We start from the raw sequence: 23101 nt of genomic DNA on the forward strand, positions 1-23101 counted from the left end.
ACAGCCATGCCATGAAGGACTCCCTCACCATCTGATCTATGACAATCTTTCTGTCACTGGGCAGAGATGGAAGTAGTTGCAGGCTCCGGGCTCAAGAGAGGCTGTAGACAAACTCATCTATCAGGGAATCCCAGCTCAGCTCCTTCCAAGGTGCTGACAAAGAGAAACTGAGTTGGCAAAATAAAAGAGGGCGAGAGAATGGAACTCGAAGGGGTTAGGATCTTCTGTTTGGGGGCAGCAGGAATCTTGCCAGCAATTTGATGGCCTCTGCCTTCACTGTGCCCCGCCTCCTTCTGAGGTCATTTGTCCTTCAACAGGGCCTGCCATTTCCATGCTCAGCAGCACATCATCTCAGCTGAGCCGCTAGCAGAACTTAGCAGAGCCGAACACTGCCTCACTCCTGAAAAATCGCTTCCCATCTGTTTTCTTCTGTCTGCCCACGTCTTTTCTTGTCTCCTAATTTCTAATGTCTAATTTCTCAAAACTGGCATTTCTGAAGGGTGCTTCTGTTGGGCTCTTCTGTCTTTGCTCAGTTCTGGGGGTTCATTCTGCTTCACAGTTTGAAACACGGTGCCATGTGCCCACTGCTCCTAAACACCTAACCCTCAGGCCAGACTTCTTCCTGAATGTTTAGCTTCTTTCTACTCAGCTTCTCTACCCAAGTGTGTAGCCTGCCTCTTCAACTGATGACTGCCCAGAACATACCTGCTAACATACCTGACTAGGGTGGACCTCTTACTACAAAACTTAGTCATCCTTGATTCTGCATTAGCGCTCACCTCCCAATCCACTGAAAATCACCCCAAATACACCCGAGATCTGCCAGTTCTCATCACGGCCACTGCCACCACGCTGGTGCTGACTGTTACAATGGTCCTGGGGTGGTCTGAATTGCTAATGGCCCCCACCGTCTCCTACATATAAATACTAGGTCTCTAGTGGGTTAGAACTATTTTGGGAAGGGTTAGAAGGTGTGGTGGTCATTCTGGCGGAGGTGTGCCACCAGGGGTGCGTGTTTAGGTTTAAAAAGCCCATGACAGGCCCAGTCTCAGTCTCTGCCATGTGCTTATGGATCAGGTGAAAGCTCTCAGCTATAGCTACACTCCAGCCCCACACCTGCCTGCTTGCTGCCTCTCTCCCCCTTGTATTGGTCATAGACTAACCCTCTGAAACAATAAGCAAGCACCCAATCAAATGCCTCCTTTTATACGTTGCCTTGGTCCTGATGGCTCTTCACAGCAATAGAACGGTAACTCAAACAATCCCCAGCTGGACTCAGTCTTGCCTTGGCCCTTGTCAGACAATTCTCAATGCTGGAGTCAGTGCCGCTGTGCTGCTGTGCAAGTCAAGCCCAAGTCCGCACAAGGACTCACCCCTGCCATGAGCCACAGAAACCAGATCATCACTTCTTCAGCCTCTCCTACTCAGTCCCGTTCCCAGCAGCAACACTGCCTTCCTGCTCCTCCTCAAACATGCCAGACTTGCCTCCTCCTCGGGGCATTGGAACTTGCAGCTTCCTGGCTTGGCATCCTCTTCCCGCTAAAGCTATGTTCAAAAGCGATCTTCTGACATCACCATATTTTAAAAATTGCCCCAGTACCTCATCTCTTTTTTTCTACTTATTTTCTCTATAGCAAATCTCTTTTAATATGCTGCATAACTCACTTACTAAGTCATTGCGTTATTATATTCCACACCCTTTTCTTTATAAGAAAGAATGGCCTATAAAGCTTGTGTTAGGAATAAAGGATTTCTCTTGTATTCGTCCTCACTGCCAGATTCCTACTGCTCAGACTTGCTTGTACTAAATATTTCCATATGAAAGCCTTGGGGACACAGATGGATAAAGCATGAGGCAGATGGATGGATAAACGACGGGTGGGTAAAATGAGGGATGGATTGAAAATGTGGATAGAAAGTTAGAGTGGATGGCAGGCTTTATAGTTCAGTTTTAAGACCCTTCACAGTCCCAGAAAGGGAAAATGTCACCGAAATCATATGAAATAACATTTATCATTAAAGATATATAACTTTAATGTCTTCTCTGCCTGGCAAATAGCAATGGTAGAGTCTAACAGAAAAATAAATGGTACTTCCACAGGCTCATTAGGATTCGACAGTTCCTGCTTTGCCTCAATTATCCACAATTCCCAAGAAGCCGACTAGGGAGATACTTGTGATTCTAAGAGTCTAACTGGGCAGGCCATAGTCCTAATGGCAGAGAATGAAGCTAGAGGAGGAGCTGGCAGACTAGATTTCATGGTGATGCTACCGTGTGGCAGACGGTGCGATAGGCTGTTTGCTCGCATCACCTCCTTAGATGCTCACCGCCCTGAGAAGCTGACCTCACCCCCTTTACAAGGGAAAGAACTGAAGTCCAGAGGTTAAGTTGCTGGCGCAAGTTCTCCAAAGCATGGGAAAGTCTGCATTCAGACTATGCTTATATGAACCATAATATGTATTTTCTATATCATGAATTGACCTGTTTTTCTGAGACACAGTAAACTGTTAACTGTCACAATCCACGTCTGTCTTCTAAGGCGTTTATCTGGCTCAGTTTCCCTGCAGAAGCCCTGCAGACTGGCACAAGAGAGGTAAGACGGGGCAGCTACAGTCTAGGCTTTGTTAGGAGTTAATGTAGTGTTTATGGAATAAAAAATGGTAGGATAATGTGTGTCACCTTACAGTCAGACACTCTCACACACCCCACACACTCACACACACCACACACTCACACACCACACACTCTCACACACTCACACACTCACACACACCACACTCTCACACACCACACACTCACACACACCACACACTCACACACCCCACACTCTCACACACTCACACACATCACACACTCACACACCCCACACTCTCACACACTCACACACACCACACACTCACACACACCACACACTCACACACACCACACACTCACACACACCACACACTCACACACACCACACACTCACACACTCACACACACTCACACACCCCACACTCACACACTCATAGTCTCTCACACACATTTCCACATGCACATGCATTCACAGACATATTAAAGCACACATACACACACATTCACTCGCACACATCTCTGTTCAAAAGAAACTAATTAAGAATGTTTAAAATTTCTGCACGTTTACTTTTGCATGAGTCCCCATGGGTTGAGAGTGCTAAAGATGCGCTGAAAAGTGAGTCCAGCCTGAGAGATGTCACTCCAGAAAAGTCGGTTCTACTCCATCAGCCTGTACCAGCTCTTCTCGTCCTCTTGCCTTCCTCCCACTCGCAGTTTTTCCAAGGGCATCTCACTTGCTGCCAGCGGCCCCCTCCCCGACTGGTCCTACAGAAACCTGACCCGCAGCACTCTTCAGTGAATGCCATCGGACACACAAGCCTGATTATCGGTCCAGGTGTGAAGCTGCCGCTTTGATGGAGGACGACGAGTTTTTCATCAGGAAGTGGGGGTGAGTCAGTTAACTGGTGCTTCCCCATCACTGAAGAGTAATTACTCACTTTTGCTTTTTCTCTCAGCACATTTGTGTTCTGATTAGTCATTTCAGCCCTCACTTAGGTCCCACGCATGTAAGCAGAGAAAGGACGAGGCTACCGTTGGAATGCTGCCCAGCTATGGGTCTGCATCTCTTACCTGGGCCAACCGACCAAGTCAACCACCCAACCCAAGGAAGGGGATGATAAGCTAAATACTTCAGACTGCACCCTGCACCTGAGCTGTATGTGTAGAAATTAAGACAAAAATTAAGACAACCCAGGAACAGAACTAAGAGTCAGCGATTTCAGCATTTGGGTCTACCAGGAAGAAAAGACTAGTGGGGTGTAGGTGGAACACGTCTATACATGGGGGAATGTCTTATCATAAAAAAGGATATTTCGAAAATGATTGATTTGTGTGTGTGTGTGTGTGTGTGTGTGTGTGTGCGTGTGTTTAGAGGTCAGAAGATCCCCTTGGGGCTAGAGGTAATGCATATTGCCAATGACTGAATAACTGGGTTAGACACCCTAAATAAGTATGTAATTTATTCTAGAAAGGAAATATCCTCCAAAACATATTAAGGGGGATTCACTCAGTTAAGACAAAGGAGTGGGCTTTCCAACTCTTTGGCTAGGTTCTTCTCAGCTCACTTAAGGAAAAATGACAGTTTATCCCGCACAAACCCTCCATGAGCCAGTAGGAGGAAAGGGCAGCTGCGCTTCAGCGAGTGTGAAGAAGATGATTGTAAGCGCCATTTGCAAAACAAAGCATAGGAAATAACTGAAATTATACCAAATAGTGAAGGAAAACTGTTGCCCTTCCAGCCCCTGATATTTCATGCAAACTTGCCTTTCCGGGCCTTACCATGTTCCTTATCAATATCCCATAGCCTTGTCTGCCAACAAGTCTCATGCCTTGACATTACCAGGAATTGGTAAGGCACAGAAACCTAGTTCTGCAGCGGTTCAGTGTAAGAGCTGAGATGTCCATGTTCACATTGAGGGTACCCTCCTCAATGGCTAAATTCCACGTCTGCGACAAGGGCACCTCAAAATCATCAAGATGTCCCCTTAATTGAGCTCCTTCCAGTCCTAACTTTTCGAAATCTGTATAACTGAAAAAATTTAGGTGAGGGAAAGTCCCCTTTATTTCACGAGAACTAAGGAAGGCTCTCTGCAATGGTTTGCAAATTCTCCTATAAGTCCAACACAAGATTCACACAAATGAGGAAGGCCATCAGAGTCTCCAGAATTTTGTGCAATTTCTGCTTGAATGAAACCAGCAGGAAGTTCTGAAAGACAATTGCAGGTTCGGAAAATGGTATGAGAATGTAGGAAGAGAAACTAGTGGGGTGGTAAAAACAAGACAGGGGACATGGTCTTCAAAAAGACTGTAGGAGGAGGTAGGGATGGAAGACGCCAAGAAAACAATGCCTTCCATACAAAAGACGGATGCACATATGAACTCACAGAGCCTGTGGCAGCACACACAGGGCCTTCCAGGATCCTGGCCACTTGGGGTCTCAGTGTTGAGAGGGGAAGTGGATATGAGCTTTCATCCATAACCCAGAAGCTATCTCCAATTGACAACAGTTTGCGAGGAAAATTACTTTTCTCCAATGGCGTATCACTGCTTATACAAACCCATCTTGGGAAGGCCCTGTGCCCAGAAGTGGATGGTCAGCACATAACACACTCATTGATGCTTTTGGAGAAATTTTTTTTAGTCTCATAACTTTGTTTGGATATTTTTTAACTTACTAGTCCTTTGCGCATATGTTTTTTTTTCAGAAAGAAAAGGAAAAACCCAATTTGCATTATGTAGAAAACAGCCTACAGTAAGTATACAGGGTAGAATGTGGATGGCATCCAAGTAGAGCCACAACTAATAATCAGTAGTCATCACATTATAAGGATAGTTCGGCTTACTTGGGTTTATCTTGTCAACCTTCTATTAGATTTTCAGTCTCGAGTCTAATAAATATTGTCCTAGTCTTTTTCTCCTTATTATGCCTAGAAGTTAATGTATTGTAAGAAAGAAACTAATTTAAAACTACATGTGCAGATATAATCTACATGGGTAGTAGAAAAAGACAAGATCTCCTGAGTAAATTGGGGGCATGGAGACCTTGGGAGAGGTTGAAGGGGAGGGGGGAGGCAGGGAGGGGAGAAGAGAAAAATGTAGAGCTCACTAAAAATCAATAAAAAAACTACATGTGCATATTGAAAAAGAAAGGAAGAAAGAAAAAGAAAGAAAGACGGAGAGAGAAAGAGAAAGGAAGAATGAAAGAGAGAGAGAGAAGCGGGGGAGAGAGGAAGGAAAGACGGAGGCTGTGGTAAAGTCGGTGCTCTTGACTGTTTCCCATGGTCGGGCTAATTCTCTGACAGTACCACCTCCCGTCTGAGGACCTGTCAGCAGGCTGCTGCTTCTGTGAAACAATTCCATTCCCTCGCCCCACCCTATTTTGCCTGTCACCTCCGGAAAACATAATTATCAACCAAAGGCAAAACCAGCAAGATGTTTCATAATTAGCATCGCCTAGATTATATCAAGTTTCAGCGCATTTCTCCGAAGAAAGTTTAAGCTTGTCCTTGGCTTCGCCGTCTTAGATGTGTTAAGAAATACAGAATCCTGAGCTCATGAGACAGTAGCAGCAAGAGTCTTAATCTCCTCTCATTGTCCCTTTCTTTTGGGGGAGGAAAAAAACCAAAATCTCTTTCGGTGCATGACTGCTGGAAACTGAAATTCTAAGTTCCCCTGAGGCACTCTGTCTGGGATTGTACTGTAACTGGCAAATCCTATAAATGGATCAAGGGAATCGTTCTGACCATGAAGTCCATCACAGTGATCATGATGCTGACTTCCACTCTCCCCGTCCCTCCACTCCTGTCCAATCCCCCATTCACAGCAGTTACCACTGGGAGTGTCCTAGGCATTCCAAGACCACTGGCAGGAAATCAGTTTTCACCAAGACTGACCCTTTACTTGCATGTGAATTTCCCCCAAGAGTAAAATGTTGATTACGTAATGACAGGGACACCCCATTGTGATATTCGAGTCAAAATTTTATACAAATGGATTTTCTAGCCAGCAAGAATCTAATTATAGGGGGTAAAAAAAAAAATCCCATTGCTGCACAGGCAATGTCAGAAAGAACATCTGGGCCCAATTTGTATCAATGGGAACCAAACTTATTCTGGCAGGGAAAAGTCTCACAAAGATAAGCAGAGGTTAGAGTGTCAGGCTGACCCTCGGAGCTGGGGAGGAATGGGTTAAAATTACAGAGGGAGAAGAGACAGCCAGGCTCAACCTGGGAAGCTCAGTTGTGGACTGCAGAGCCACTGTCCAGACAGGGACTGCGTAGACTCTAACCCCTGAGAATGAAAATGTCCTACATCATCAGCTTCTGCCACACAGCTGACGGGATAAGATTCTCTTCACCCTTGGCATGTACCACACTGGGATTAACAGGCTCTGGACCTTAAATCTGCTGAGTTCTTGCTCAGCCCGCTAAGATCTTTTGAGTCTTTGTCATTCAGTCTTCTCAGGAAATTAACACTGCCTCACTTACATACCTTCACTGACTATTATTCAGGACATATTCTGTAGTTGAATAATATCTTAGCTGACTGTAGCTCGCTGTAATTCAATGCAGAGGTAGCAAGCAGGAAAATATGTTTTGTTTCAACAGTATCAGATATCAAAGATGAACTGTTTCTCGCGAGCCAAAGCAAATATCAACACAGACAATAGTCTAGCAGCCTCTGGTTTGTTATGTACAAAATGTTACACTCAAGTCAATTATTTTGACTTAACCAAGCATGGAAATACTCCTCCATGGGGCAGCTCGGCATAGTGACCTCACTTTTAAATACAATTGATGTACAATTTTGAGGTGCCAGACATTGTAGATTATTGGAAGTAGATTATTTTTTAATTCTTATAAATATTTTTCAGCTCTGTCTGGGATAAGGCTAAGTGACTGGAAACAGTTGGACTTTTGGAAAAAAGTGCTACTTTATGATTTGTTGGCACTGATACTGGTACCAGTAATTCCCCACTACTCAGGAGGATTTTCCAAACTGGTCTACCCCATGACTGATGGATTAGGGGCTTTCAAGTATGACTAGGTTGGGCAACCTCCCTAGTCTTGTCTGAGTGCCAAGCTCATTTCTCATTTCCCTTTGATGTTGCTATAACTCAATACTTAAAATTAACTAATAAATGATGAGAAGAAATTTATTTCTCACAGGCCCAGAGATAGGGAAGTCTGGGAGCACAGCATGGAAAGTTGTTCCAGAGGATGAGAGATTTTGTGCTTCCTCAGAATGAGCAGAGGACATATCATAGACAGACAGCAAGCTAGCTAGTACAACCTCTCCCCTACTTGGGAAGACATTAATGCCGTTACAGAGGCTCTGGCCTCATGACCTCACCTCATCCCAATAATTTCCTACAGGACCATTAACATACAACACTGGGAATTAAGTTTCCACAATATAAATTTGTAGGGAATATATTTAAACAGTAACAGCCCTCAATCCTGGCATATTGTTCCCCTTGGTTTCCTCAAAAGCTTTTGCTCACTAATGCTGATTCCTTGTGGGGGATCTCCTGCAGTGATCTAAGGTCCCCCTTTCTCTCTACAACTCTCTTCATTTCAGTGCTTGTTCTAGCTCTTTCCCCCTCTAGTCTCCCCCAAGTTCTTCTTACCAATGCTTCAGCTCAGGATGTCTGAATTCCACCTGTGTGACAATCTTCTTATTTGGACCCTCTCCAGGTGATGATCTGAAGCAGTGAGATCATGCCTCTCTCTCTCTCTCTCTCTCTCTCTCTCTCTCTCTCTCTCTCTCTCCCTGATTTTTTTTAAAAAAGAAAATGAACTATCTTTTTTTTTTATTATACATACCAATCCACGTTCCCACTTCTTCCCCTCCTCCCATTCCCTTCACTTACCCTTCTACCTCACCCCTGCCCCCATCCATTCCACAGAGAGGATAAGGCAAATCACTTTGAGGAAGATCCAAGGCCCTCCCTACTATATCTATGCTAAGCAAGGTATCCATCCAAAGAGAACAGGTTCCCCCAAAACCAGCACACACAGTAGGGATAAATCCTAGTGCCACTGCCATTGGCCCCTCAGTCTGTCCAGCCATGCAAGTGTCACCCACATTCAGAGGGACTAGTTTGGTCCTATGCTTGTTCCTCCCCTGTCCAACTGGAGTTGGTGAGCTCCCATTAGCTCAGGTAGACTGTTTCAGTGGGTGAACCCTTCATGGTCTTGACCTCTTTGCTCATATTTTTGATCCTCCCACTCTTCAACTGGACTTTGGGAGCTCAGTCCAGTGCTCCACTGTGGGTCTCTGCCTCTGTTTCCATCAGTTGCTGGATGACGATTCTATGGTGATATTTAATATGTTCATCAGTCTGACTACAGGGCAAGGCTAGTTCAGGCACCCTCTCCTCTATTGCTTAGGATCTTGCTGGGGTCATCCTTGTGGATTCCTGGGAATTTCTCTAGAGCCAGGTTTCTTGCTAGCCCCATAATGGCTCCCTCAATCAAGATATCTCTTTCCTTGCTCTCATCCCTGCCTTTCCTCCATCTCAACTATCCCATTCCCTCAAGTTCTCCTCCCCCCTGCCCTTCTCCCATCCTCTTCCCCTTCCACTTTTTCTTCTCTCCCCACTCTCATTCTCCCAATTTTGTTCAGGTGATCTTGTCTATTTCCACTTTCCAGGTGGATCTATTTATGGTTTTCTTAAGGTTCACCTTGTTACTTAGCTTCTCTAGGATCATGAACAATAGGCTCAATATCCTTTGTTTATAGCTCATGAGTGAGTACATACCATATTCACTTTTTTGGGTCTGGGTTACCTCACTCAAGATGGTGTTTTCTAGTTCCATCCATTTGCATGCTAATTCAAGATGTCATTTTTTTTTTAGCCACTGAGTAGTACTCTAATATGTAAACTTGCCTTATTTTTTTTTAAATCCATTCCTTAGTTGAGGAGCATCTAGATTGTTTCCAGGTTCTGGCTATGACAAATAGTGATGCTATGAACATAGCTGAATAAATGTCTTTGTAGTATGATTGAGCATCTTTTGGGCATATGCCCAAGAGTAATATTGCTGGATCCTGAGGTAGGTTGATTCCCAGTTTTCTGAGAAACCACTGGATTTCCAAAGTGGTTGTGCAAGTATGCTTTCCATCTCTTAATCCTCTGACTTCTCGATTTTCTTCAGTACTCCATAGCCAGGATTATACAAGCCACTGACTTAAATATTTTATCTGATATTTTTAATTGTGTCAAACCAAAGGTAAATCTAGCTATGTTACTTATCAGCAGTAGTAGGAGAGTGCTTTAACATTCAGTGCATTTTCACCCAATATTAATATTGCATAGCAAAAAAAAAGCTACTTTATCCATTTTCAAAGAATGATCCTTGAACTATCTACCTCAGAATCATTTATCAAAACCTGGATTTGTAGGGAAAAAAAGCAAACTGACATATCCAGCTTCCAAAGTATAAAAAGGTTTGCCACTGAATTGACAGTAAGTTAACAAAAGACAGAGGAATCATCTTCTGTGAGCCTAGAAGTCCCTGGAGTAGGCAACAGACCAAAAAATGAAAATGAAAATAAAATCACGGATATAGTCAGTTCAGCTTTCTAGAAGCCACAGCTCTCTGTGGCTCCATGAACCATTCTAGCTGTAGCTACCACCTTGGGACGTATTGCCACAGGCATTCACAGTGGAGAGATAAGGTGAGAGTCCTGGCTACTTCCATACAGAACATCCTCAGAACAGCAAGCATCAAAGGTCAAAGCCAAACCAGACAGGAGACTCTTTGGAGACATGGTTTTCCTCAGTTCTCTATTTAATCTCTTGACAACAGCAGTCATGATCCCTGCTAAGGAATCCTTAGCAATGGGAACAAGGAAACAACAATGAACCACCATCATCTTATTCTCCAATCTTAGAGGCATTTGGGATGAGCTCTCCATAGTCTTGTTTGTTTTTTTTTTTTGTTTGTTTGTTTTCTGAAGAAAACAGTCTAAAAACACTTAGGAAGCATGAACAGACATCTTCACACTAAGGTGACCAGGGGATCATCAAGTCCTTCTTCTAAAGCTAAGTTGTTCAGATCTTTCTGGGACTTGGTTTTCTGCCTCCCATTTTGCTCATTCTGAAGTTAATGAAAGGTTCTCACTGCCTGAGAGACAGTGATGGAAGCGCTTGTCCATGCTTGATCTAATAGATGGAAGAGCAAATCAAAATGATTCTCACGTCCTCAATCATTGCTTGTTCTCTGTTTAAACCTACCTTTCGCCAACCTCTGAACACTCGTTATTAGCAGTAGGGACACCTAGGGAACAAAGGTAGGGGTGGAAGCTGGAAGAGGGTGGACACTACACACTTTATTTTTTTTTTTTTTTTTTTTTTAAACACAACTATTTTAATATTTACACATCCCAGAGGGAAGAGAATAGCATTCTCACAAGGCATTAGTGGGGGAAGAGCTATGAGATACATGCTTAACTAACAAACAGACAACAAGATAAAGTTTCAGGACCCATGGACCAAAGCTTTCACTGGGGCCCAGAGAATCATCACGCAGATTTTTACATAAACACATAATTAGAGGACTAGTGTAAATAGTCATGAGTTTCATGTGTGTCTAATGTTTGCAGTCCAAATTCATGAAAAAGTCATTTGCCTAATGCTTTATAGCTACTGGTACAGGCCAAGCTGGACCCAAACCTGGGTTTGGGAGAAAAAACTAGTGTTCCCAAGTCCCATCCAACCTAGCATAGCTTCCTCTCTTGCCCTGCCTAGTCCTACAAACATTCAGTCCCAAAGATACACAAAGGCTTATATTAATTACAAACTGTTTGGCCTATTAGCCCAGGCTTATTGTCAGCTAGCTCTTACAACAAAATTAGCCCATAATTCACTTTAGACAAAGGGACCAATGGCCCTTGAGCTGGAACTGACCTAAAAGCCTCCTCTCTGAGGACTAGATTTCATGGATCCAGAAGGCACCGTGCAAGCTTCCAAAGAAGGGAAGCAACCAGTAGCCCTAGCCAGCTATGATGCCCATGGATCACAACAACAACCAGCAGGATACAATAACCCTTACGGCGCAGTACTGGCACACATATCTTGGTAGTAATAGATAGCTCTTTAATTGGGCTGAAGACCTGCTCAACAAGAGGGAAATAATGCTGGAAATGTTACTGGAAACGTAGCCAACTACTCAGAGCTAATGAAGTCAGGGACCGTGAAGGCGAAGCTACAACAGTCATTTTATTAAATCAGCATGGTCCCTAACAGCATTCTAAAATATGTGTCCTTCTACCCACAGACATGTGCTGCCCTCATTCCCTCAACCCCCACCAAGGCAACTTCTGTTTGCAACAGAAGGAGACCACTGAAGAAAACCACAACCAATGAGATGCAGGGTTGTGGAGCCCACTCTCAATGGATATGTCTACAAAACAACTCAAGCACCACAGGCTCAGAAGAGGGAATGGAAATGTTGTACGAGCCAAAGGAACAGGGAGTTAGCTGTCAGATTGTATCGTCTTGAAGTGCCTGAAGCTATACCCATCAAGTTTCAACAACTTGACCGCCTAAGCACCAGCTGAGCAATGGTGACTACAAAGACATGGTGTTGTGAACTGAGGAAGGCTCAGGAGGCCTCAGCCCCACATGAGGTATGCTGAGGGTGGAGAAAGCATTCCCCAGGGAAGAACAAACCAACTCATTGTCCAAACCAAATGTCGGCCTTGAAATTATATTCCTACACAGAACAGCCAAGTTGTTTTCATGTATTTAGAAATACACACAGGTAACAACAGTTAAAGCAAAAAAGACACCATGAAATTGAAAGAGAGCGAGGTAGGGGTTATTTGTTTGAAGGAACACAAGGGAGAAATGGTGTAATTATATTATAATCTCAAAAAAGAAAAGAAAAAATGTAGATACAGAAACAAAGCCAGATGAGCGACCAGGCTTCTTAGGACAGGGCAAACATCTGGCTTTATTTCAAATAAAATTCAAAGTCATGGGGTCTAAGAAGGAGAAAGGGTGTGTGTTATTTGCACTACTTGTTTGTCTGTTTGCACATTTTGTCTGGATGCGTTGTGGTCTTTTCATGAAGTCAGTAGTGAAAGCGTCATTTAAATTGGTCTGTAGACCAGTCTGGTCTGCAAAAGAGTGTGTTGCCACCTTTGTGAAATACAGAAGCTGAAAGGAAATGTATAGGAAGAATCTAAATATTTTTAAGTTATTTGAAATAAAGGAAAAAATTAAGCAGAATGTTCCTTTTATTTTTAATTTTTACAGGGCAAAAATAGGCTGCAAGTACCTGAGGAACAAAATACAAATGGTCTTTTACAGATACTCTGAGATCCACTGTAGTGATTCAGGCAAAGAGTGATGGATGTTTAACCAAAGGAGGTGGATCAGGCCCAAAAAAGACAATTATGTTACTATCCTGGGATCCCAGGACACTGAGAAAGAGATCTGGGCAATCAAGATAAAGAGGTAGGTGTACCAGGAATGCCTGGAATGCCTGTGCCCACACTGGATGTGAATTTAGCCACACCCTGGAAAGTGACAAGCAATGAGAGAATTTAGTGTTTAAGAAGAATAGTATAGCTCTTCCGGGGATGGTGCTTAGAGGCACTCAGGATGGTCCAGCGTTTGACATACCGTCGTAGGCTCTCCTACAACACAGCCTCCAACAAAACTAGGCTGTCTCGAACTCCTGGCAACAGGATTGTTTACCTTTACACCATGAAGGTTGGAAAGGCACCTAAATCAGTATGCGGTGTGTGCCCAGGCCGACTCCGAGGGGTTCGTGCTGTGAGACCGAAAGTCCTCATGAGATTGTCGAAGACAAAGAAGCATGTCAGCCCGGCCTATGGTGGCTCCATGTGTGCCAAGTGTGTCCGTGACAGGATCAAGCGGGCTTTCCTTGTTGAGGAGCAGAAAATAGTTGTGAAAGTGTTGAAGGCACAGCTCAGAGTCAGAAAGTGAAATAAACGTGTGGTTTTTTTAATTAAAAAGAAGAAGAAGAAGAAGAAGAAGAAGAAGAAGAAGAAGAAGAAGAAGAAAAGGAGGAGGAGGAGGAGGAGGAGGAGGAGGAGGAAGAAGAAGAAGAAGAAGAAGAAGAAGAAGAAGAAGAAGAAGAAGAAGAGTATACAAGCCGTGCGGTTGTGGCACATGCCTTTAATCCCATCACTTGAGAGGCAGAGGCAGGCAGATCAAGGCCAGACTGGTCTATAAGAACTTGTTCCAGGACAGAGAAACCCTGTCTCGAAAAAGCAAAACAGAATATAATAATATACAACAGTATACTATTGAGTTCCAGCACTGGAAAGAGGCAACCTTGGGTTTAAATTCTCATTTCACTTTTGTATGATCTTGTAAATCTTACTCTTCTCTAGTTTCAGATACATCACCTTCAAAGTGAGGACCAGGTCTCTACCTTCTGAGGTGTTTGTTACAGTGATAGCTCGTGCCTCTTTCTGTGAAGAAAGAGCTTCATAGCAACATGGGCACACAACTGCTCAGTTCTGAAGCAAATGGTAGACAAAGCCTGACCCTACACATCTCTTCATTATCTTTCCCATAGTGACCATCAGGAACAGGGACAGACAAGCCTGCGTTTCTGAGGAGGAAATAAGGACTAATGTCTCTAGGAAGTCTCCCTCTTGTGCTGCAGGTGAATTCAGTATTGACTCAACCTCTGCTCCTCGGTGAGAACAGCTCATCCAAAAAGTCATAGACGCAGTAGGGGGAAAGCAGTCACCCTGCTTTTGGGCAGCTTGTCCATACGTAGGGCACAGCAAAATAGAGCTCAGAATTCAACACTAGGCTGATTAAGATACTTGGTGAGTCTAACTTCCATGGTACCTGCTTAAAAATAAGACGCCACCAGGCCTCTAACCCTATTCCTCCATCTGTCCTCAACATCTTATTTCCCACCATCCTGACTTCCTTTATCTCCAAGTGGATGTGGTCATTTCCGATAACCCTTTTTCTTCTCCACTACTGGTTTTAATATTTAAATATTTATTACTTATTACATTAAAGTACACAGGAAATAAAAACGCCTGAGTGTACTACATACTACCAAATCTCTCCTCTTCCTACTTTGGCTTCTTATCTGCCTTTAACATATCTCTACAATCATCAGTATTATGCCTAGTCTGTAAATAGAGAATAAAAGTCAAATAAATGGGAGAAAAACTCCTAGTGCTGAAGGCAAATGTTCAAATTAAAAGGACATATCAAGAGAAATTAAAGGGGAATGAAGTTGGGGAATTCATGCATACATATATACAAACACACACACACACAGACACACACACACACATACATACAGACACACACACACACACACATACATACAGACACACACACACACACACACACACACACACACACACACACACCCATAGCTACAAAATCCAAGTGGCACGTGCAATTTTAGTCTCCTTTCACCCAAAATTAAAATGTAAGGTCTATTAGGTGTGATAAATGTCTTCCGAATTATGAAAACTTAATTATAATTTGGGGGCCCTTGCCCAAATGTGTGGGAGCAGAAATGTTTCTGCTTTCCAAGGTTCTTAGCCTTAGTAATACTTGTATAGATCTTATAGCATTTTTAATCAGAAAGCCAGAAATCCAAAATACAGTGACATTTGAAAATTTTTGGCCATTGTGTGTGTACTTTAAATTTTTAAGATTTTGAACTAGGCATGGTGGCACATGCCTATAATCTCAGCATTTAAGGGACTGAGATAGAGAAGTTCATGGATGAGAGATCAACCTAGGCTATATAGTGCGATCCTGACTCAGACAATGAAAAGGCTTCAGATTTTGCATTTACTGATTAGGAAATGTTCTGCCTATAATCTCAATATTATAATATTTTAATTGATTTTTTTAACTTTAGAGGCATATTTAAGGTACTAATATGTTTTTAAAGGAATATTTATCTGAAATTGTAAAAACTTATAAACTTTGGATTTGATTCTTCTACTGAATTGAAATCGAATTAAATGTAATACTCATTTCAGAAAGTGTATTTTCTGATAGACTCTGGGGCAGAGATAGACAACCTTTACATAGAAGGAACAGTATCAGTTTGGCAACTGATTGTTAATTCAAATTAGAAATGGGCCAGCTACACTTTCAAGCGACCAAGAATGAACAGGAAACTTCTCGCACAGGTTACTACCACCGAGCAATAAGTATGGCACTCAAGAAACCTCTGCAGCACAGAGTTAGTGGGAACACAGCATAAATCAGGGCTTCACCAAGTGAGTGCTCCTGGGAAGGAAGCTGCAGGATGAAAAGCGCCCTCTGTAAACATCCTAGAAGAGGTCTGATTTAATGTTGTTCATTTATTTGTTTAGCTAGGACCTTGGGTGGAACTTTCCCCAAACAGTGCCTACTGGCCTGATTCTAAGTGCTGAGAATAAAGGGTACCAGCCCACTGACAGGCTTTATGAGCCCCAGTTGGAAACTCAAACAGGGAAGCTGTGTTAATACCACAGTGCTAGTCTGTAGTCCAAAGAATGGCAGGATCTTTTGGAGGTAATGAGGAAAGAGAGTATTCAATCAAAAGAGACTGAAATCAGACACCTTTAAAATTCTTACTACTCAAGTAGCACAATTTTCTTTCTGGAGATCAACTTTCACAGACATTATTTTTCTAAAAGCCCGTTTTCTCTCTGCTAAAGGAATTGTGAAATATTGTAAATATTTTTTCTATAACCTGTGGAATTTCAGATATAATGGGGAAAGGTGCAGATAAAGTCACCTTATTCCTTGTCAAGGAAAGTGACACCTTGTTCCAACTCATCCCCTTTAGATTTTCTTTTTCTTAAGGAAAAAAGCCACAGAGGACAATCCTCTCTGCTCAGGACAGCAAGAACAAGGTATCTGCCTGTGCCCTTTTTCCATATTAGTAACATCTACGGCATCTTAGAGAAACAGGCTGGTCCCAAGTGGTGATGGCTGGTTTGGGAGAAAGGCCTCATTATCTTCCAAGGTTTTCTTGAGACCTCTGAATGTCAAAGTCATAGCAGGCTCTCTAAAGTCAAGGGCAACTTTACACGGGTGGTTCACAGGCCACCAACCTGAGAGAGGATGCGATGCAAACAAGCCCCGTTAGAAAAGCTTCTCCTGATGCCAATGTGACCTTAGAAAAAGGACATTCTTTCATCTAAGTAGCAACATTAGTTCTCTGTGACAAGATAATGCTCACGAAATTCTGTGTGCCTCAGCTGTCTGGTTGAGATGAGTATATTATATATTGTTGACATCTTTGTTGAAGCAAAGTCAGAAGAGTGTATGTAATGAAGTCCCGTTCGTAACCTTTAACTAAGCTGAGAAGAGACTTGTAGCAAAGGTCTGCAAGGAGAAGACTATGAAGAGGAGGCTGTGTGTTGGCTACTCAGCTTTCTGCTACTGCCGTGCTGGGTGTGTTAGCACACACCTGTACTCCCAGCGAAGCACAATTCATAAAAACTCAGAGATAGAAATTGGGGTTCAACCTGAAAATCTCAAAAGCAAAGCAGCCAGTCACTGGCCTTGACCTCAGTCCAAAAAACGGTGATCCTGCCTCCCTCCAGGAATCTGAAAATGAGACTGTGTCTGAGAGCTGTCTCCTCCCATTTTATAATCCTCTCTAGTTCTAAGATTAAGGGCGGGCACCACTACCACCTGGTTTCTATGGCAAGCTGGTTACTGGGATTAAAGGTGTGTGTCAGTGTGGCCTGGGCTGTACGGCTGGTCAGTATAGCTGTTTTACTTTTCTGATCCTCAGGCAAGCTTTATGTATTAACATACAAATGAAATGCCACCACGGCACAGAGTGCACACTTATTAACACACCTGTAAAAACTGAAGCTGAGGCAGTGGCTTTAGGTTCACAAACAATTAGCTCTGTTGATTTGTGCCTTTGATGATGCAGTACACATGGCAACAGCATTTAGAGGTGCAGAAGAGAGAGAAGAGAGATCGGGGCCCCAGTAACTTGCTTCAAATGCATGTGAATATTTATTCAATCTCAGTATTTGTTTCATTTCGTTTACTAACTCACTAATTGATAAATAGGCCTGGCAGGGAGAGTCTGGTGAAAAGAACAGCATATGTAGTTCCCCAGTTGCTCTATATTACTCCTAAATCAGTCTTGTGAAGCTCTGGGGGCTGACGTAAAGCCCCCAAAGTACAGGTGCTTCTGTATCCAAAGATTTAAAAACACATCTGGGGTCTCCCAGGTCATGTTTTAATGCAGATAATCATCTGATTGACACCGGCTGACATTTATTGTCTATTTTAAATCCAGATGCCACAGTGAGTTCAGTTCAGACAACACAAGAAAACAGATGTCTGGCTGCAACGAAATCCACTTAATATGCATCACAGCGTCTCTAGTCACCAAGAGGTATGGAACATACCTCCCAGACAGAATCCTGTTGCTATTCTGGCCTCTCCAGGCAATTTTTTTCAGTTCCTCCCTGACTTCAGGGATGTCATTGTCTGGTTGACTCTGACAATCACACACTAGAACAATGAAGCCTGGCATAATGAGAGTCTGTGACACCAGGACTTGGGAAGATCCTCGGCAGGAGGATCACACATCTGAAGCTAGCTTAAGCTACATAGCAAAACCCTGCAACTAAGAAAGGAAGACTAAGTGGGGAACAAGAAAGAGAATAAAGTGGAAAGGGAGGAGGAGAGAAAAGGGGGTAGGAGGAAAAGCCAGTTTCTCAAATACCCAAGACTGTGTGGCCTGATGGTTAAAGCTTGAAGGTTTTTGTGCTAGACTTAGTCTATGACTGCCGCCTGTTCACCATGAATTGTGGGCAAGTATACAATCCATCTGTGCCTCTGTCTCCTCAATAGTAAAAGTGAGGTTCTGTGTGGTGGTAGCCCTCAGATGGTTTCTGTGAGGGTGCCATGAGCTGAACACCAGAGCACTTGCCAAATGTCAAGTGGTCAAAAATAGCACTGTGGACAACAGACTATTCCAAAGTCGATAGGTGATGAGTATATGACCACCTACAGGACCCGGAAGATCATTCATACATGATATCCCAGAGTCATACTGGTCCAGTGTCTTGGCTGAGGTCAGCAGGCACACCAGAACCCAGCTCTCTGTCCGTGTCAATGGGACAAAGCTGACTCAAACCTGACTCTTCACTTAAGTGCATGTGATAGGGCATATCTACCTCAGTAGTTGTAATTTTTAAACTTCTAAATATTAGCACAGGAATAGATGGTTTTATTAGCAGGATGTTAAAGATCTCTTTTGTACACACGGGATCTATATGAGAACAGGGCAGGGTTCTAACCATCACACACCTGTCAAAGACTGCCAAGTAGCCCTTGTTAATGAAAACTAGCCTGGGTAATGTCCCGGGGTACCAGACCACTAGAACAGAGCTGGAAAACATCACTGCATACGTTCACACTGCCAGGTCCTGGTGAGCCATCCAGTCCTGCCCACCCCAGCTGCAGGAGGAGAGCATGTTGGACAAGCTGTGGAGACCCCAGAAATGAAGCATTTCACAAACCCTTCAATTGGCAACTGGTGTCAGCTCAGCTTACCATACCAATCTACTTCACAAATTCTGCTTCAGTACCTGACAGCCCAAGCTCTCTCATGGTGCTTGGCCTGTCAACAGAAAGCTTATGCCAGCACCACCCTACACCCGCCCAATGCCCCCAGGATGGCTCCACACTTCCCAGCCGCTGTGCTTCTCCCTTTGCTCCTAGATGCTGTCACAGCTCTGTGACTCTTAGCACCACCACCCCTAAAGCAAACTGTCAAAATCCGTTCCCAGTAATGACAGCCGCTCCATGAAACCAACCTGCATTCAGATGCCCTTTTCTACCATCAGCTCTCCAGACCCTCTACATCTAAGGCCTCCTTTACCAGTCCGTCTTTGCTGTCCATTCGTGATGCTTTCCCTTTTACAGACTCATGTTGAGCCTGGCTAGCAAGTGGTCAGAACTGGATAAACCCTAGTTTCTCAAGAAGTCGGAATGGCACAGAAGATATCCAAGTGCAGAAGCTGGCAAGGAGGGCAATAAAGAAAGAAAACACAGCAAAGCCACACTATATGCCAGGCTGGCCTAACAGTTAACATTTTAACTCAGTACTCTAGACACCATCAGTATGCAATGACTTTATTATCAACGTATTACAAAGGATAATGCTGGGGACCAGGTGGGCTGTTTCATCCTAGATCGTACTGTGAAGCTGGGAACTGATCTTCGTTATCTCTTATTGCCTGTTTATAATAATGTCCTTCTAACCCTGCATCCCTAAGTCTACTTTAATTGTTCTTCTTTTGTGGACCAAAACATACCTTACAAATTCTGTACAATTTCTGCTTTAAAAGCCAGAAATTAAAGATTGATTTGAGTCAGATCTCCCCCAAAAGTAAACGACATGCAACATAACGTTGAAGTTCAAAGCATCCCTGGGATGGAGGAAATCATAGAAGGCAGAAGGAAAGGGCCTTGGGCCATCCATAGCTCAGTGTTTTCCAGCACCTCACTTCTAAATCCTGTCATATAAACTAAAGTCGTCTGTAAGTACACATGTGTAACAACCACTGTGGATATTGGTTTGATAGAATTACAGGTTAAATAAGTAATTACAGGATCACAGACACACAAAGTGGTCCATCACATGTTTAATTATTTTGTTAATAACCATAAAGGAATTTAGGCTTCCCTCTTTGAAAAATGACATTTGCAATTTCAACTACATTCCAACTTACATGAAAGATCCAGTAAGTCCTTGGTATGATTCAAGTTTTAAATAGTTTGTCAAAAGTTATACTAATTCTGAATACATCAGCATTTTCTCAGTCTTTCCATCAAAATAGTCAGGGAGGATAGTTATCATTTGAAAATGTACACAGCGTCATACAGGAACAGGAGGAGAAGGAAGGACTTACCTTTGGGATGAAGAAAGGTTTACCACAAAACGCCAGTCAAACTTCTGATTCCAAATCTCCTACTAGCACCACCCTCATAAATGTTAAATAGCAAACAAACGAAAACGTCCACAAAACAAAGAAAGGAGCCCGATGCTCCCGCAGTTTCTCCCTGCCTGAGACATCTCCCCTTCCCAAAAGAGGTCCCGAAGAAGGGCAAAAGCACAGGAGATCTCAGCAGGACTAGGATGATGTCCCCTGTCTTCAGGACTTACCCAGCTTGGTCCGTTCTCTCAGCACCCTGCTTTCCCCACTGTGACAGTTAGGGTCAGACGGCGGCTGGGATTTTGTTGCTGTTTCTGTTCTTTGGATCGCAAAGCCCCATGAAAGTTAAACCGTGTTGAATGTGATGTGGCCTCGCCTAGCATGGGGAGTGGGGGTAGCGGGAATAAAAAGCTTCAAGCTTGAATTGCCGAGTGCTTCTTGGGAAAAAAAAAATAAGTAGCAAGTGGCTAGCAGGAGGCGACGTGGGAGACGTGCCTTGCGGATGGCAGGCCAGGAAGGGGCCCACAGACTTTCTCAGCACAGCTGTCCAGATGCGCTTCATCTATTTTCCTGGCGGGGCACTGGCTTGGGCTGCGATTGGCTGTCAAGTCTCCTCCCTGGTCTCCGATTGGTGAAACAGCCCGCCACTCCTGCGGGCTCTGTCCGCCTCCGCCCACTGGGCCACTCTCATCCTAGAAAGGAACCTAGCTGGGCTCGCTGTGCAGTCGCTGATGTGGCACTGCGTGGCAGCGGGGGTCTGGGGAGGGGCAGAGGAGAGGTCGCTAGAACTCGGAATTTGTCTCTGTCCTCACCCCTTGACCGCAGGCCTTGTAAGTAGCTACGTTTAAACTAGGTGATCGCTGTCGTTTTGGGTGACGAGCAAGGCCAGCCATCAGTAGCTTAAGCCGCTGGCTTTTCCAAGAGGAAGGGGTTGGAGATGCGCGCTGCCCACGCCTCCAATAGGGCGGTCCAGGCCCTCCTCGAGGCTTTTGTAATCCACACTTTCTCAGGGGAGAGAAAAATAGGTGTCAGTAGTACACTGTTTGGGGACAGTATTCTAGCGACGGAATTGTGAACTTTTTACGGAAATCCGAACTCATGAGAAATTTGTTCGTTTCTGTGGAAAAATCCTGGGTGGGTGCTTGAAGTAGTGCTTAGGGTTCATTTACGGTTGAGGTGGCTAGTACCTGCGAAGAGAGAACTCTTATTTTGGCCTGTGAGAACTGTATAATTACGCCAAGGACGTTTTGATTTGGTGGAAGGGGTGGGGAACAGAAGAGATCTGCAATCAGCAGCCACTGGAATGTGGATGTTGACAGAAACTTGATCTCTGAAATGAGAAGTCAAGGACTCCACTCAATGGGCCGAACAGCAGGCCCTGTGCCAGGCCGCTTTTACCTGCATTGTTTTGAATTCCTGCACCCAACTTATAAGAGTAGATATCATCTCCATTGTCAGATGAGACCAAAACTCACATCTATCCCAGCATGCCAAGGACGTCTCTAGACAATGTGTGCTACTTTACTTCACTAGAGTATGCAGTAAACATGTGAACGCGTGTTATCATTTGTCATCAATGTGAGGATGAGGATTTCTTGTGAATGCCTCGTCCTTCTGTGTCTAAAGTTTTTGCTACAACGATTATATTCGGTGGATTCCTGTGTTCACTATCTACTTTTATGTAAGTCGATACTTGAGGCAGCACACTGATATTACTGCACAGTTCTGGAAGACACAAGTCCAGGCTTGACTGGATCATCTGCTTTGGGTCTCACAAGAATGCAGATTCAGGTCTGGTGGTGGTGGTGCATGCTTTTAATCCCAGCACTCCGGTGTTAGAGGTTTGAGGCTAGCCTGGTCTACAAGAACTAGTTCCAGGATAGGCAACAAAGCTACACAGAGAAACCCTGTCTCAAAACAAAAGAAAACAAAGATTGCAAATTCAGGCAACTGCTGGCTTCATTTTCATCTGTAGGTTCCAGGAATGGCGGGGGGGGGGGGCAGACTCTCTAGAAGATTCACAACACTTCATCCCTTTAACAGCAAAGGAAACCCACAAAGGAACAGTCCTTGAATGTGGCTGTGTGACATCATTTGTGTCTTATGATAGCTTTCCGAATCATTTGTATCAGTCATTAGTTCACCTTCTATGGCGGAAAGTGGCTTTGTAATCATGGATGAATTAGATTTTCATAAATTACCATCTGTAGGCATCGGATTTATTGACTACTAGGACAGGCTCCTTAAGATAAAAGGATTCCTTCTGTATGCAGGCATGTAGATTTCAGTTTACCCACAGCTGTGCATAATCAACACTCTTGGACTTATACATAGGCTAGCACAGAGACTCTGAAGGGCTGGCAGTAGAAGGTAGCCTCACTGGAAACCTCAGCATTCCAGAGAACACATCATGGTGAGGCTGTACGTTTTACTTTTGGTCCATTATCTCAGACTTGAAGCTGCGATGCCCTTTCTTCCGTCTGAATCTAGAATGTCCCCCAAAGGACAGATTAAAGCCTGAGAAAGTGGAACCATTGAAGAAAGACCTGATAGAAAGAAGAAAGGCCACTGGGGAGTACAATCTGCAAGG

At 43.8% G+C, this 23101-nt stretch overlaps 2 protein-coding genes across 3 annotated transcripts in view; one reads left to right on the forward strand and one right to left on the reverse strand.

Annotated features, from left to right (window-relative positions):
• Positions 1 to 21033, reverse strand: part of Tmem45a (transmembrane protein 45A) — a 75826-nt gene extending 54793 nt beyond the window's left edge. Inside the window, exon 1 of one of the 2 annotated variants that reach the window (XM_041673183.1) lies at positions 20742 to 21033. The gene's annotated coding sequence lies outside the window, so the exon portion shown is untranslated. Of the gene's footprint in view, positions 1 to 20487; positions 20631 to 20741 lie in introns of those variants that run through there. The other variant, XM_041673184.1, reaches the window with a different exon arrangement.
• LOC121461629 (60S ribosomal protein L34-like) lies at positions 13177 to 13537 on the forward strand. The gene has a single exon (XM_041672719.1). It carries the CDS (start codon positions 13190 to 13192, stop codon positions 13535 to 13537), a length of 348 nt encoding a protein of 115 aa, XP_041528653.1. The 5' UTR covers positions 13177 to 13189.
• Positions 21034 to 23101: the final 2068 nt, after the last annotated feature.

This window comes from Microtus oregoni, unplaced genomic scaffold, assembly GCF_018167655.1.
Source record: "Microtus oregoni isolate MIOR12 unplaced genomic scaffold, Mior012 000023F_ref0000262, whole genome shotgun sequence".
NCBI lineage: Eukaryota > Metazoa > Chordata > Mammalia > Rodentia > Cricetidae > Microtus > Microtus oregoni.